Source organism: Falco cherrug, chromosome 3 (assembly GCF_023634085.1).
Source record: "Falco cherrug isolate bFalChe1 chromosome 3, bFalChe1.pri, whole genome shotgun sequence".
Classification (NCBI taxonomy): domain Eukaryota; kingdom Metazoa; phylum Chordata; class Aves; order Falconiformes; family Falconidae; genus Falco; species Falco cherrug.
The window spans coordinates 72,579,044-72,595,661 of NC_073699.1; the positions used below are offsets into that span (position 1 = coordinate 72,579,044).

Genomic DNA, 16,618 nt, shown 5'->3' on the forward strand with positions numbered 1-16,618 from the left:
GTAGTGGGCTTCACTCTACTGTTTAGTTGGTCAGGCTGTCAGCTCCTTTCCCCTGTGTTTGTAGAAATCTTTCTCCAGGAACCATTTAAAACTAAACAAAGCAAAACAAAACCCCAGAACCAGAAACAAACAAACAACAAAAAAACCTGAGCAGGAAGTACTAAGTGAAAGACAATTTGGGGATTACACTTCCATAATGCAGAGGGACACTGAAGGGTTTCGGGGACACTGGAGGGTTTTGTTATGTGCTTTGCTAGCTGTTCACTGACCTACCAAACCCCACTCCCAAGGGAAAAACCGAAACAAAGAAAAAAAAACCAAAATCGGAGGACGGTATGGCATATAAGGCTTCCTATCTCCTTGACCGTTTTCAGAAATGAAAGTGGTTACTCACAGAGGACGCACAAGAGCAGTTTCAGGTATCTTTCCACAGTAGAAAAGAGGTATTTTCCAACCTACTTCTTTCAGCTACCTGCAGTCAGAGAAGTAACTTTCAATGTCTCAGGCTTGAGAGGGGACCCACAGGTAGATTTTCCATCTGTGTCAAGTGGCCCCACACCAGCATGGCCAGACCTGACTGCCACCTTTCCTCCCTGCAGAAGCAGCCTGTACATAGTGCTGTTTACCCAAAAAGCCTACCCTACACTCAATCCTTAGAATAAAAAAAAACAAAAAAAAACAAAAAAAAAACTTTAAAAGTGGAATCTGAGCACAGGATCCACCTTTTCTTAGTCATTTCTAGATGGAGACTCAATGGCTTCCCATGAAAAAATCATGAAGAGCTTTTGGTGGTAAAGTTGTTCTGGTCTCTTGTAGCCTGAGTAACTGAAAGGGGATAGGGACACATTTTCAAGATTTTTATAGAAAAATATAACTATGGCATAAAGCTAGTATTGGTATAACAATCTTTCATTAGGTACTTCTGAATGCACTGTACTGTGATTTTAAATAGCATAGACATATCTATTACTATAATATAGAATACTAATAAGAAATTCCCATGATAGAAGAGCCTATGTATTTGGGAAACAAATGTGAAAGCAGTGAAAAAACTCACTTTCCTAAATTAACTCTGATTTCCAGATTTTGATACTGAACTTTTTAATCATTATGTTTGAATAATGTCAGGGTATTGGTATCTAATACACTGCTTTAGATTAGGTTTGTCAACTGTCTAATAAAGCAGTATGTTCATCTCTTTTGTCTTCTGGGTGAGGACTCTTTATTACAGTATAGTATCCTTTTGTTTTAATGCTGCTCTGTAGTGGATTGCCAGCTCATTAATTTTTCTGCTATAACACCCAAATCCCTTTGCTGATCAGTGTGCTGGATGATTGATTCTCTGCTCCCAGACTAATTTTTTACATTGGACTGCATTTACCATCTGGTAGATAAATCACCCAAAACACTCAAATTCGGAGTCTGGTTCCAGTGATCCTCTTTGTTTGCTCAGCCAGTAGCACAAATATCACTTGCAAATGTGCAGGTTGTGTCCTCTCACCTGGATAAACCTTCTATATTACAGAGAGATGTTTTAACAAAGAGCATCGAATTAATGATAAACCTCACTTAAAAAAAAAAATAATCAGGCAACTGTTCTTGACGTTTTCTAGCCAAAATTTTTGTTTCTTCCCTACCATAGCCACTAGTTTCTGACATGAAAAGGAGTATTTCTTACAGCGCAGAATCAATTTTGCACATTTCAAACACATATAACTGTTTTCACAAAGACATCCTTTGTAGGTGTAAACATCCATGCATGCAAAGAAAAGGACATTCTTTGCAGTTAAACAGAGAAGAAATACAATTAAACAAATTGTTTTTCCAACCCATGTTTTACACAAGAAAAATTTTCTAACACTTCAACAGGAGCCTGCCTATTTTATTTCCACTTTTATAACCTTGAAATGATAGTTCCATAAAATTGTACTTCAAATCAAGACAGGGAAAAGGAACTCTGCCTCACAGAATTGTCTAGGTAAACTTCTGCAAGAGGCTGGGGAAGAAGGAAAAGCTGCTGGAGGGACACGGTTCTTTAGAAAAGTAACCGTTCATCTGCCCACTACTGCAGATGGTGGTATCGCTCGGCTGGAGGCAGGGGCCTTTCTTTAGCCTACGGATTTTCTGCTGCTCCCTTCTTCCCCGGAGAACCCATTTGGCACAACACACTGACCTCTGCTTCTCCCAGAGGGATTAGATAAAGGCAGCACACAATCAGAGTCAATACTAATTAGCAAAATGTAAACACTTAATTAGATCAATGCTATTCTGAGTTTTAAAGCAGCGAACTACTATCCAGCCACAAATGTTATCTAACTTTCTGTGGAAATACCTGTTGAAAGTACTGTTTGAGCTGTCCCCATCAGCCAGCTAAAGACTTTATATCTTGCTCTTGTGTTTCATGGACACCCTTAAGGATTAAAATTTACATTTTCAAAAGCACTCACTCATTTTGAATGCCTGAACTACTCTGGGCATTTTCTGCATAGCACAGACACCTTTAGCTTGCCCATATCTCAAGCTTTCATGCTGCTTTTGTTAAGGTTCTTGTTCGATTTAAAATTCTGGAGGAATTGTAGCAGTTCTGCAAATGATGCTTATCTAATCACTCATTCTTTGTAGTCACATGTGAAACTGTGTGTGAAACAGTCTCTGAACAGGGGAGCAAGTAAAACTCTTGTAAGGTACAGCAAACGCCTCCGTATGCTTCAGGTTTAAGCAATGGAGCACCTTTTCACCCGCTGCCAAAATACGTGTGCTTATAGGTTTTCTATAGTCATACACAAGTAGATGTGACAGCATGATTTCACTGTGGGCTGTGTGTTTCTTCTTCCATCAACACAAGGCAGTGCTCACGAGTTGGTAACTGAGACTGGTTAAGCGCTTCTTAAAGCAGAACTTTTTGGTCAGCAGTAGGTGAAAGCTGCAATGTGTCACTCCTGAAGTTGGGTGGAAATGTGCCATTCTGGGAAATAATAAGGGCTGGATCTGTGGTGAAGCAACTGGAGCACCTAAAGCTGAGCATTTTGTGTTCATCTGAACACACTACGGTGATCAAGGGTAGATTAATCAGAGTTTGCACAGATCCAGCTCTCTGGCTCAAGTCGCCACCCCCATGCACCCCATCTGCTTCCACATTGATCCTGTGAGATTGGTGTGAGCCAGAGGAGATGCCCCAGGGCCTTTCCCTGAGGAACCGGGTTGTCGCCTGCCAGCAAGCCAAGCAGCTGGAATGAGGCTGGCTACAGCAGCTTTGTGGCCAGGCAGAGCCAGACTTCAGGAGGTTTTGGCCTCCAGACCTGAAAAGAACCATTTCAAGTCCTCAACACCCTGTTTGTCAAGAACATCATACTCGTCTTCTTGTTCACCTGCACCCTAAAGGTTATTCTATGCATCTTATGAAAGCACAGAGGTTTGCACCTATTTAAGATATACAGAGACACAGGGAGGTTTCAGCCTGGTGGAAAGGGGTTAGGGGAGGAGCTGGCATCTACTGAGAGAAGCCAGGTCCCTTCAGAAAAACTACTGACAGTTCTGTCTTGTTCCTGATTTTCTCTTCTTTCATTTTCACATGTTTTCCTGCAGGTCTTAATTAACGCTATTTCTGAAGCATGGATGAGGATCCTGCCAGCTTGAACATGGTTATATAATGCAGGTGTTTCAAGACTGTAATTGCAACTAAATTTATTTTTATAATACTAAGTCAAAATAGAGGTATTACAAGGATTTAATTTTATTTTGAACCAGATCCTTTAAACACTGTTGCTGTAACACATAATCTACTATCAGAAAAGTCCTGTCTTTTCAGTCCTTAGAAACTGTCTACTATAATGAGAATTTAAATTATCCTAGAATAAATCCCGATTTGCTAGTCAAACACCACCTCCTCACAAACTGCACTATGACCAATGAGGCAGTTTTAGCACAACTTAAAAAAAAATTGATATCAGTGTAACATTAAATTGCTCACTTAAACAAGGAAATTCACGCCAGCAATAGATATGCAAATGCACGCAGAGCCTGGTCTGCCTCTCAGCTCCCATCCACCCAGGTCTGGGGACATAACCAGGTCAGCAATGACAGAAGACTTCTAGGTACTCTTCTAGCAAAGACCTTCACTGGCATCTTGCTCCCCACTCCAAAGGAGACAAAAGTTCCCTGGTAAGATTCTTTAAAACAAAAAAATTACCTGACTTTTTGGCTTTTTAAAAGCAAACAAATAAATAAATAGAAGAACATATGACCCATAAATCTGAAATATTTAAACAACTAATGGCACCACTAGATATATACTTAATAATTCTGCCTTCAGATCCCCTTGAAGCCGCCTGCAAACTAAATTAGAACTGAAAATACATTGCTGGTGTTCAGCAAGACAAAAGGACAGATTCAAGGTTCTCCAGGAAACTTCCATTTCATCAGATCACAATTTTCATAGCTGAACTTACTCCTAACCAGATTTTTCTGCATCTTCTTATTCTTTTTCTTGAAGAAAAATATCACACAAAGAAGACCCATTTTGCTAAGAAATTGTTTCATAAAATAAAATCTGCCATGGATTGATTTAGTCAAACAAGCCCTTCACCATACACTTAGGAACTCCACAAAACACAATTCACTCTCTCACGCTTTTTCTCTTCTTCTTCCTGTATTTGTATCTCTGAATTCTTAGAATTTCAAGATGATCTAAGAATAAACTACAGCAATTAGAGAGGGCTGTTTAGTTTACAGCACATTATTTAATTGCAATTTTATTAGCTAAATCTATTCTTCAGATAGAACTATTTTTTTAAGAATAATTTATAAAGAACTTCCTTGGTCTTCAGATCCATTGAATATTACAGACTGCTTAGAAAAAGACAGGCTTTCATCTCAAAAATGACATGTCCTTTACCACTGCTGTCGTTCTACAGCATCTGTAGGGACTTATCAAGGAGGATAAGCACTAGTCTCGAGTCAGAAGAATAGATCCTTTTTCAACATTGGTGCTCAGCGTTTTTTCTTTCCCAAATGCTAACAGCTATAGTTATTTTGGGAACTACTGCCACTACCTGCTTTGTGGACACTCGCCAAAGTCTGACCACAGGCTGGAAAAGTCACAGGCAGTTTCAGTTGACAGATCAATGGTGAAACATGATAATCTCTTTATAGAAAAAAGGGTAAATTGAGCCTCCTGCCATTTTCTGTGGGATTCTCTGCCTTTGTACTTTTCTACTCAAAAACCTTGACCACAGCTGCTTTTTTTTTTTTCCCCAAGTCCAAGTAAATATTAACTCTCCCCTTTATCCAGTCTACTGTCAAGTCTAGAAGAAAACCAGCAGGTTATAAGTACCGAGTACTTATCCTTATATCAATAGCAAGAAAAGAGTGAGAACTTCTTGTTTTCCCTTTAACTGGAATTATCAGAGAGGTCTTGGTGCAGAAAGAATGTTTCCTTGGCAATATTTTCCACAACAAACATATCTCCTCTTTTCCCCTTTTCAAAAAATGATAAAGAAATTGGATTCAATCCAGTCCTCTCAGTCAAGCCTCAATTGCTCCATCACGCTACCAGTTCCCACTAGTGACAATGATGGAGTGACACCTGTTATGAGATGATTTTCTGCTATTCTGACACTTTCAATTCTCCTTTAATTACCTTTCGGCTCTTTAATCAGCATAAGAATCTGCCCTGCAAGGACATTTCATGTCTAGTTAATTACACTAAAGGGAAACAAGTAAGTGCATGTTACTGTCTGAGTTTTAATTTTTCTTTTTAATCACTGTTTTAACTTTTTACTTATAGTTGATTTATATTCATGCCTTACAATAGTTTCTCAAAGTGATATGTAACCTGACTCTGTTTAGATCATTTACTTCAGAAGTTTGATTGGCACAAACACATATCACGGTTTATTTGCCTTGACTGTTATAATTCTTTTACGGGAAGATAAGTCATAGTATCTTAGATAAAATAACCAATTATCCTAGCCCCATCTACCATCTCAGATCAAGTTTATCTATGCAAACATAAAAAGATGTGTACTTCTTAAAACAATTAGGATAATTTACCTGAACCTGTACCTTTCTTCCATCCCCTGCCTCTGCATTCTCATCAATGTGGCTTCATTTTCTGCAGCACAAATTTTGGCCTTGTATAACTTAGAATGGCATACCAGAAAAAAACCACCAACCCTCACCCACTTAATCTTCACAAAACCCACAAAGGGTATGTCTGCTCCAGCTGATAAGCACGATGAAAGCCAGTCTTGAGGCCACAGCTCATTCTGGTTCAGAGTCCCCACTGAGCCCAGGCAGAAACAAGGTCAAGCTCCAGACACCGGCAGTGCCTGAGATTTATATCCTCCCAAACCAGTGCTCACACCTGCCACGTGGGTTGGACACAGGCAGGGTCAAGGGACCTACGTGCTGGTGTTCAGCTCTTCCCTGTCACAGCAAGGAGAGTCTGGACCCAAGCTTCAGACAACACACAGGCCTAGAGTGAGAAAGAGCGTACATAAAGCTCATTTTGGCCAACTCACTCATAAACTCCAGTCTTCACCTCAAGTGTAGAACTACCAGATGCGAGTAGCTTTAGACCCCTTCTTATTCTCAGGAAAAAGGCAAAGGTTTCAGCTCTTACATGCCTTAAAGTAGTGACGGTTCATCGTGGTTTGAACCCTACAGCTATAATTTGCCAGTAAATACAGACAGCACCTTTGGAAGCATGCCTTCTCAGTGCTGACGTGTCTTAGATGCTTCTGAGAAAGAAATCCTTGCAAAGGTGATTGAATAATCATCTCCCTATGAAACTGTTTCCTGAGGCACAGAGAACTTGTGCATCAAATGTTGTGTTTCTAACCCTACCATAGCCATATTTGTTTAGGTTTTTAGCATTTTAAAAATTCTCAGTGTCTCATTCTGCAACTATCAAACCCTTTTGGAAGGAAGCAGAGTTAGCAAAAGCAAGGGCAACATTCAAGCAGAGATGGTGTCCTGCCAAGACAAAGTATTCCAAGTACTCCCCTGCTTTGGTTTGGCCACTGTGATCTCAGATTTTGCCATCTCCCACCACCCCCACAAACTGTCAGGCACTGAAGAAGAGTGTACTGCTGGTGGCTCACACACTGAATTGGGTCTGGCTGAGCCCCACAGCAGCCCTTGTAGAGCTGTGCCTGTACTGGTAGCTGGAAAGGTGGTGATAACACAGCAGGGTTTTGGCTACTGCTGAGCAGCGCTCGCACAGCACCAAGGCTGTCGCTCCAACCTTCCCCCCCTGCCCTGCCCCCAGTAGGCTAGGGGTGGGCAAGATCCTGGGAGGGGACACAGCCAGGACAGCTGACCCAAATTAGCCAAAGGGATATTCCGTACCATCTGATGTCTGCTCAGGTATGAGAGCTAAGAGAAAGGAGGAGGAAGAGGGGCATCTGTTATTTACATTTGCCTTCTGGAGCAACCACTATGCATATTGAAGCCCTGCTTCCCGGGAAGTGGCTGAACATCCCCTCCTGGTAGGAAGTAGAGAATAACATCTTTCGTTTTCCTTCACTTCTGCTCCCACAACTTTTGCTGTTGCTTCATTAAACTGCCTTTATCTTGACTCAGGAGGGTTTTTTTTCATTCTTCCCCCTTGTTCTGCTGAGGAGGGGAGTGACAGAGCGGCTTTGTGGGCACCTGGTGTCCAGCCAGCGTCAACCCACCACAGTCCTTTTTGGTGCCGTTTTTATGGCAGTTAAGTGTGCTACAGCTATATTAGTTATTCAAGTGGCAAGCTCCTGTGTGGGTCACAGAGTTTGTTGTCTGAACTGCTTTTCTGTATTTTGCTAAGCTTGGGAACATGTTAATAGAAAAAATGGCTATGTGCTTTGTCCTGGCATTGATGGTTGTGCTGGGGGAGCTATCTTGTGGAGAAGATGAGGGAATACATCTCCCTCTCCCTGCCCAGGACTGATGTGGATGGGTTTATTTTGCAGGATCCTGAGGTCCTTGCTCACCCTTATATGGGCTGTTTAATACTGTTAGCTAATACTGTTGGCATAGTATGGGTTTTGTGGAATTTGGTCTTATCCTGGTATAAAAGGAGACAACTTTTGGGTGAGGCAATACTGAAATGTGCCCTGAAATGGGTGGTCTCTAGTTGGCAGGGTGTGTGGAAGGATTTGGGCAGACTCCTAGGACAGTTATTGCCCGCCATAAGTTGGGACTTTACACCTGAACAGGCAAAGCAACCCTGGCACACTGACATGCCACCTAGTAGATGGGTGCCTTGCCTACCCCAATGAAAACCAACAGCCTCTAGCACTGTCCTGGGGCCTGGGCTACAGTGCAGTACTCTCAGAGGACTGTGATTGAGGCAGGGACCCAAACTGCAACTAAGGACACCATGGTTGAGATAGGGGCACAAACAACATCTGGAGTAATTGCCCCAGTAGCGAAAAAGAAACAGTGGACAAGAAGAAAACTGGGCCATAATGATTAGTAAGGGAGGAGGAAGAAGAGGAAAATTTTGATCAAGAAGCTGGTCCTTCAACAAAGAAATTGGAGGAAGGAGTGAGAGAATCTAGACAGCAAATGGAAAATACCCAGTCCCTGACCCATGAGAACTTCGAGATATGCAGAAAGATTACAGCTGCCAGCCAAGTGAGCAGATTGCTGCCTGGCTGCTCTGATGCAGGGATAACAGGGCTGACAGGCAGCAACTGGAAGGTAAGGAAGCCCAACAGCTGGGATCCCTTCCTAGAAACTGGATATTTGAGAGAGAAATTGGAAAAGAGGCAGCAAGCTGCAGTCCCTGGGGTGGCTCCTCTCAAGTGTGAGGGCAAGATATCCATTCAAGGGAAGATCTTGTGAAGTCCCCAGGAAAGTGGACTACTGCAGATGAAAGCAATCAGTACCTGAGAGAAATAGTGCTACTGCAAGTCATCTACAATGATATAGATAATGATGAGGCCTCCAAAGACCCAAAGGATCTCCTGTCTACATGGGCCATGTGAAGGAAGGTTGTTCAAAGTACCCCAGTGTCATATTCTAACAGCTTGGCAGCAGTGTATTGCCTGGATATGGATACACCAACCATGGAGACAGTGTCTTCTTGGCTCCCAGACTTTGAAGAAAATCTCTGTACTTTCTCATCCCTACAGGCCAGCACCTTGGCTGTCAGGGGCACCCCAAGAAATCAGTCTTCTCCTGCCCCAGTCAGAGGGGAAGGGAGCCACGTGGTGCACTCTGATTCTTCCTGCATGACCAGGGGGAGGGCATGAGGAAGTGGGATGGTGAAACCACCTTTAATTTGGAAGCCCCTGTACACAAACTGAGGGAAGACAGCTGTTAGGAAGGGGTCACCCAAGAAGGCTGTCACCATAGTGGTTGTAGAGACACAAGAAAGTAGTCAACACTATCCCAGACATAGAACTGAAACCATCGCCCTTGATCCTGATGAGGGGACTTCTGGTCTGGCACCGCAAGAGTCAGACAGTGAATACTCTGACCAGGAACAGGAATAGAGGGTCCCTGCCTTTGGCCGGGAGGAGGAATGGGATGACCGGGTGTGTGGATTTGATGGCCTGGCACATTAGACCCACAGAAGTATAAGGCTTTGGTAGACTGGTGTATGCTGGTGCCATCAGAGTACAGGGGCACAGAACACATCTGGATCTCTGGAGTGATGCCAAGAATTGTCTTTATTGGAGGCTGAGGCAAGCTTAACAGGGGACAAGTGGGAAAAGCACTCTATTGTGACCTGCTCAGAGGCCCCTTGTATCCTTGGCATAGACTACTTCAGAAAGGGTACTTCAAGGACCCAAAGGGGTACCAAGGAGCTTTTGGTGTAGCCACCGTGAATACAAAGATCAAACAGCTATCTACCCTGCCTGGCCTCTACGAAGATCCCTTTGCTGTGGGGCTGCTGCAAGCTGAAGAACAGCAGATGCCAATTGCTACCAGGACAGTGCACCGGCAGCAATATCACACAAACCGGGACTCCCTGGCTCCCACCTGTGAGCCAAGGAGCGATCAACAAGACGCACTCACCTTTTAACAGTCCCGTATGGCCAGTGCAAAAGTCTGGCAGAGGGTGGAGGTTAACAGTAGACTAGAACAGCCTGAATGAAGCAATGCCACCACTGAGCGCTGCTGTACCAGACACGTTAGAGCTCTGATATGAACTGGAGCTGAAGGCAGCAAAGCGGTATGCTACAACTGACATTGGCATCCAGCAAAGGTCAACCCACCACACACACAAAATACAGAAGATATGTTCTTAATTTCTAGTCTTTGATTACAGCAGGTACAAATACATTACATGCATCACATCAAAGTGCTACACAGACAATGCTTGAGCAGATAATTTTTTTCTTGAAATGTGCATGCTGTGTCTCTTCTGCTAGCACTGGTATCCAGCGATAGTAAGCTTGGGGGATCCCTGCTACAGGATCTTGAGGGCAGACTCGAAGGCATCTAACAGAGTAATGGAAATAAAGAGTCCCTAGTTGAACATCCTTGATTGCACATCAGGGATATGCAGGAACAACAGCTTCAGCAGGAGGTGCTGAGGAAAAAGACTTGCAAATTCTGAATGAGATGGCACTCATTGATGGTGGAAAGTAGACAGAAGCAAGGATGAGACAAAAAGAAGTATTTTTCTGTGGTGCCACATGCACCTCCAGCAACAGTGACAGCAGCCATAATTCAAATGCATTGCTCCCTCTTTGAGTGTGTGCAGTAATCAATAATTAATATATTTTTTCTCTTCTGTTGTATACTACGCAGACTTACGATCACACTTCTGGACCTTTTTGCCTTATCTGCATTTAAACTGGATCTCCTTTTGCTCATCTCACTCACCTTCTGTGCTCTTCCCAACTCTTCTTCCTCTAAAACTCTGTTTGCACATGGAAAACAGGCATGCTTTGAAAACAAAAGCATATGATGTGGCCAGTTCTTGCCACCCTTGCCCACCCCCTGTGAGCTGCTCCCACTCTCGGCTGTGTATCTTTTCTCATACTGCTTCCTTACTCCCTTCTGCTTGTGTACCTGTTGACACCTTCCACTCCCATCCCTCTTCCGGACCCACTCTTGTTGCCCAGCCTTCAGACACTTTTGTCCTACTGATGGTGTCCTCCTCACCCTTCTCACCCTACCACATTTTAAAATAGCATACACATGAATTTTGCTTTGCTTGTTGCACTCCTGTTGGCTTACCACATTCTCTTCTTTCATCTCTCTTTTTTTTTTCTACTGTTTCCACATTCTTTGTTTGTCTTATTTACTCCATGAGTTATTTCAGGGCAGAAACCATTTCTCCAAAGCATATCGGAAGTTAAGATAATGTATATATGGTGAAGGATGGCTCCACTGTAGCTTTCTCTGCTGTTCTCTCTAAAAATTTACAAGCTTTTTGACAGCTTGTACTTCCATGCTTAATAAACAGCACATCATAGATTCAGCCATCACATAACCCTATCACAGGATAGATACTTTCCTTTGTCCCTCTATCCCCTTTCTTCTCCCTAATCGGTAATTTCTATCTACTTTTATCTACAAACTATTTCAGACATGTTATGACTGTGCAAAAGAAAAGCATTCATACCCCTCAGAAGAGGAATTCCATGAAAGAGGTGTCCTTAATTTTTCCTTGACCTCACTCAATCTTCAATAAGCTATCTTAAAACAATTTTTTCTTCTTTATGTTTACTCAAAGAGAATTTAAGAAACCAGGAGCAGCATATGGCCTATGAGATGCATTGGAGGTGTGTGGAATTGTGCCAAATAAGTATATTTTACCACATGAAAGAATAGCAAGCTGAACTTACCAAAAGAAACATACTCCTGTTACTGAACATCCTGGGTGTACAAATCCAAACCAATGCACTGAGCAGTATCACTGGTTAAGTGTGTGTTATCTTTCACCAAAATCTTCAGTGTTTTGTCAGTTATGATCAAATTGCAACCCCTGTGGCTGCCACACGTGACCGGAGCATACCTCACACCAGAGACTCAACTGGACTGAAACTGAAGATGCTCACGCGCAGCCTATGTGTCTCTGGGGAGTACCGGTGGGTCAGGAGCTTGTGCACTAACTACATTTTGTACTTACCTTTACACCTGGGATGCTTAATACCCCCCTGTAGTTCACAGCCTTTATTAAGGACACAACTGTCTTATAGCCTGAGCAGAGAAGCAAGCATCACACCACCCTACCCACAGGCAGTGAGTATCAGAACTGTTGCAGAAGATGACTACAGGTAGCACTGGGAATAATATAACACCTCTAAAATGCCAGCTTTTTTTTTTACTCCATTCTGGGTAAAATGGAGCTACTTCATCTTCCTAGCTTAGCAAAGTATGGATTTAAAGATGAACAAACACAAGTCCACGTTGTCAGTTAACTCCAGATATGTCTTAATGCCCTGTTTTCTGCTCTAATCACTTAGTTGTATGTTCTTCACTTGGCCAGGGATGATGTAATTATATAATAATTTAACAATAGAGCAAACTGCAATGCATCTGGCAAAGGGGCAGAAGTAAACTGAAAAAGATATCTTAATTTTCATGTTGTCTGACTGTGTCCTTCCTCCACTTTTGCTACAGCAAACTTTCTTAAGCAGCATATTCTGGAGGAATAAAGGAGAGGAGTTCAGCATTTCCTAAAAATTTAACAAAAAATAAAGGCAGCTACATAATCTAGCAGTGATAAAATGTTATAAGCTCAGGAACCATCCCAAAAAGTTTAAGAAACTGTTCCAGGGCAGCAGGTCAACCCAATGCAAATATCAAAATGACAAAACAACAGAGGAGAGAAGAGTTTTGCTTCTCCGAGTGTGGAAGGTATTTAGAGTCCAAACATTTGAAGAAAAAGTAGTAATAGTGTTCTTAAGTTTACCTTTCAATATAAATAGCAATCTACATGATAGTAGTCCATTGAGAAAGGTGCTAATGCCAACAGCTGGCCCCATGTGTAAAGATGGGAAAGTCATCTTTTGCAGAGAGCCGCTCATCCAGTAAAAGTTAATGAAGCTATGCAGAGGAAAGTGAGGTGAAAATCTGTCCCAGATAATATGTGTTGATATTACTTCTTTCAAAATTAATGTTGAGAACTGAAACACTGCAGCTTTGTATGAAACAGTTAACATACAGCAGAATCTGACTACTGCATTTTTAAAATGAAATTTTCCTTCTGTATTTTTGCAGTTACACTAAAAATAGCTCCTGCCACATGCTCATATATAGCACATATATTTGCTCTGCCTATTTTTAGTAAAACCGAATTATTCTGAATGTCTTCAATATAGCATACGGTTTTCTAATTCCAGGTCGGAAAGCCCTCTTTCTGTGATGGTTTCTAAATAATGGTATCTGTGTGTTCCACATTATCTTAGAAACTTCCTTCTATATTTCATCAACCTTCCATATTTAATCTCCATGATTTATGCACATGCTGTGGTTTAATGACCCACATGTCTCTGACGGGTAAGCCGCTAACACCAGTGACACATTAACCTATTAACCTCTCTTTAAAAATAACCATGATATTCATACAAATAGAATGGAAAACTCAGGCAAGCAGTAAAACAGTAGCATTGTGGTAACACGGACTCTTAACGGGTGTATGTCTAAACAGGGTAAAATAGAGAGTAGATGAGCATATCAAGACTGAAGAGCAGTCAGAATTATTATATTGCAAAATCATTTTGCCACAGCTTGCTGGTCTGTGAGTTTGATGGCTGGCTTTAGCAGCATTATCCATATTACAAAATGTAATTGGGAGGAAGATCGCTATTCCATTCACTCATTCCTTGAAAGCCGTCAGACAGTTTGGGGACCCTCTCCGGGAAGGTACCAAGAGTTCCTTCCAAGGTGGGAACGGCCCTCCCAGCTTCCTCCCAGCTCCCGCAGAAGACAATGGGAGCGGGGGCTCCGCGCACCGGGCGAGGAACGTTCATCACCTTGGAGAAGGCACTCGGGCGGCCCTCGCCGCGGAATAACCCGGCGTCAAACACCAGCAAGAAAAATAAATAAATATTAGCATTTCTAGATACCAGTTTCAGAAGAAAAACAAGTCTTTCCAACAAACAGTAAACTTTATGCTGCATGTATTTACTTTGCTCTACTTTAAAAACACCACCGTATCCCTCAAGATGCAAGAAAACGTGCTGCTGTCACGCCGAACCGATTCATCTCCATTGAAACTGTGCTATACCAGCACCTACTTCTGCACAGGATGGGCAGGCACCACCAGGCATTCTCCTGTCGCGCACCCAAGGCAGGGAAAATCCCTAAAAAGCTTATTCCGCGCACATCCCAGGGTATTTCGCTGTCGGCGTCTCACACGGAGCGAACCTCCGCGGCAAGGGGCCGGGCGGGTGGGGGCTGCCCCGGGCCCGGGGCTGGGCTGCGCACACGGGCAGGGTGGGACGGGGGGCGCAGCCCCGCGAGCCCGGTGCGGGGCTGCGCTGCCGGCAGGACGGGAGGGAGCGGGGGCGGCCGGGGCGGGCGGCGGGCACCTGCCGGCACCGCGGCGGGGGGCGCGGAGCGGAACAAAAGCCGAGAGCCGGCGGCAAACTCCTTCCCTGCGGCGGGACCCGCTGGAGAGGGGGCTCCCCCGCACCCCCCACCCCGGGGAGGGGCTCTCCCTGCCGGCCGGGGCGCCGGCCCGCCGCACCCGGGGCCGGGGCCGCCGCCGCTCCTTTGTTTTCCGCCGCCCGCAGCGCCGCGCCGCGCCGGGCAGGGCAGGGGGGATCGGGGGGGCGGGGGGGGCACAGGGGGGGCAGGGGGCCGCGCTCGGCCCTCCACGTGCACGCGTGGGCTGCCCGAGGGGCGGGGGGCGGGAGCCGGCGGCATTACCTGAGCAGTTGATGCCTTTCCCCTTGCCGCCGCCCTGGCACTCGGCGCCGGGCAGGGGGTGGGAGGCGCGGCCGGCGGGCAGCGCGGAGAGGGCGAGCACCAGGAGGGCCGAGGTGTAGCACAGCGCCAGGGGGGGTCCCGCTCGCAGGAGCGGCCGGGCGGCGGCCGGGCTCTCTCCCAGCATGGCGAGGGGCGGCTGAGGAGCGGCAGCGGCGGCGGGATGGCGGCGGCGGCGGCAGGCCCGCAGCATCAACCGGAGCCCGCGGCGCCGCCCGGGCGGGACCGTCCTTTCTCCGCCGTGCCGGAGCACACCTTCAGCATCCCCGCCGCGGCGGCCGCACGGACCCGCCGCTGCCGCCGCCTCCGCCCGGTGCCCGGCCGCGGGCAGGGCTGGCCCCGGCGGTACAGCGCGGCCCCCGCAGCCCGGCGGTGTGCGGCGGCCGCCTCCGCGCCTGCCCGCCGGCGGGGCCGCCTCGCCCCGGCCGCGCTCCTTTGTGCGCGGCGCCCGGCAGCGCCGCCGCTCCGCCTGCAACAAAGGGAGCGGAGCCGAGGCGGCTGCTGCTGCCGCCGCCGCCGCCGCGGAGGGGGAGGAGGAGGAGGAGGAGGGAGAGAAGGGGGAGGAAGCACACGTGATGGCAGCCCCCTCCCCCGGGACCGGAGGGGAGGTGAGGGGCTTCTCGCTCAGCGGGCGAGGCGAGCGGCGGCGGCGGCAGCGCCCGCCCGGAGGGGCTGCCCCCGCGGGGAGCGGGTGGGGGGACCCCGGCGCGGCGGGGGGTACCGGCGGTAGGACTGATGGGGGAGAGAAAGCAGAGCGGGTCCCGGGGGGCGGCGTGGCAGCAGGGCCACCGCACGTCGTCTGCCATCCCACGAGATGGGTTATTACTCACTGCTAAGCCGGCACGAGTGGGGCTGAGGAAGGACGCAAAGGGACCGTCTCTGCTATCGATTAATTGTGAGGCTCGTGTCTAATTCTTACTGAACGGCAGCCCAGCACGCACGGCGGGAGCATTTGTACCCATCCAAGTAAATAAATACATTCACGGTGAAGGTGGTGACTCCTGTAACACAGCGCTTTTGCTGTCTGGGGTTTTCCCCGTCCCTCACGCTGAGACCCTTCGGGGGTCCAAAGCACTGCACGGGTACAGGGGGTCCGAAGCACTGCACGGGTACAGGGTGCCAGGCACGTATCCTGGGTGCAAACCCCCAGCGTGTGGCTGTATGGCTGTATGGCTGTATGGCTGTATGGCTGTATGGCTGGAAGCTTTGTGTAAATTGACTGCTCTGCTACTATTTCTGCACATGGAAAACACAGGACAATGCTTTACATTCAACAAGAATTCTTCCTGTCTCAGTTGTCACTTACATTTCATGCCAGTTTTTTAATCTGCTGTGCAAATACACTGTACGTTTGTTTTTCAGGAACAAGAACTGCCCGTTTCCTTGGCCTCTCTGCTGCTGCATGCCACCAGCTTGCCATAAGGTATAGAGCTTGTGTCAGGAGACCTGGCTTGCTCTAAGGTATAGCTCTTCTGTGAGGAGACCTTTGAGTAGTTTGTTAGCCAGAGCAGTCAAGAATAAGGCCATAAATCCAGCAGTAAGCTCTGGGTAGGCACAGTGGTGAGACATGTAAAGTCAGATTGTTGTGTTTTTAAATACAGCGATGAAGAGGTAAGTCCTGTATCACTAAGACTGAGAGAGCAATTTTCTTTTGGCATATGGGGTTTAACACTGACTGCCTCTGCCAAGGAAACTCTTCTGTAGAAATCACTTGCTCCTTTTGCTAGCAGTGCTGCTAGAT

The 16,618-nt window shown here is 46.0% G+C and overlaps 1 protein-coding gene across 2 annotated transcripts in view; it reads right to left on the reverse strand.

The window, feature by feature from the left end:
- Positions 1–15,392, reverse strand: part of TMEFF1 (transmembrane protein with EGF like and two follistatin like domains 1) — a 130,645-nt gene extending 115,253 nt beyond the window's left edge. For both annotated transcript variants that reach the window (XM_055706314.1, XM_055706313.1), the window contains exon 1: positions 14,821–15,392. In XM_055706314.1, the coding sequence (XP_055562289.1) occupies positions 14,821–15,070 (250 nt within the window). In that variant the 5' untranslated portion in view covers positions 15,071–15,392. The remainder of the gene's footprint in view (positions 1–14,820) is intronic.
- Between the last annotated feature and the right edge of the window lie 1,226 nt (positions 15,393–16,618).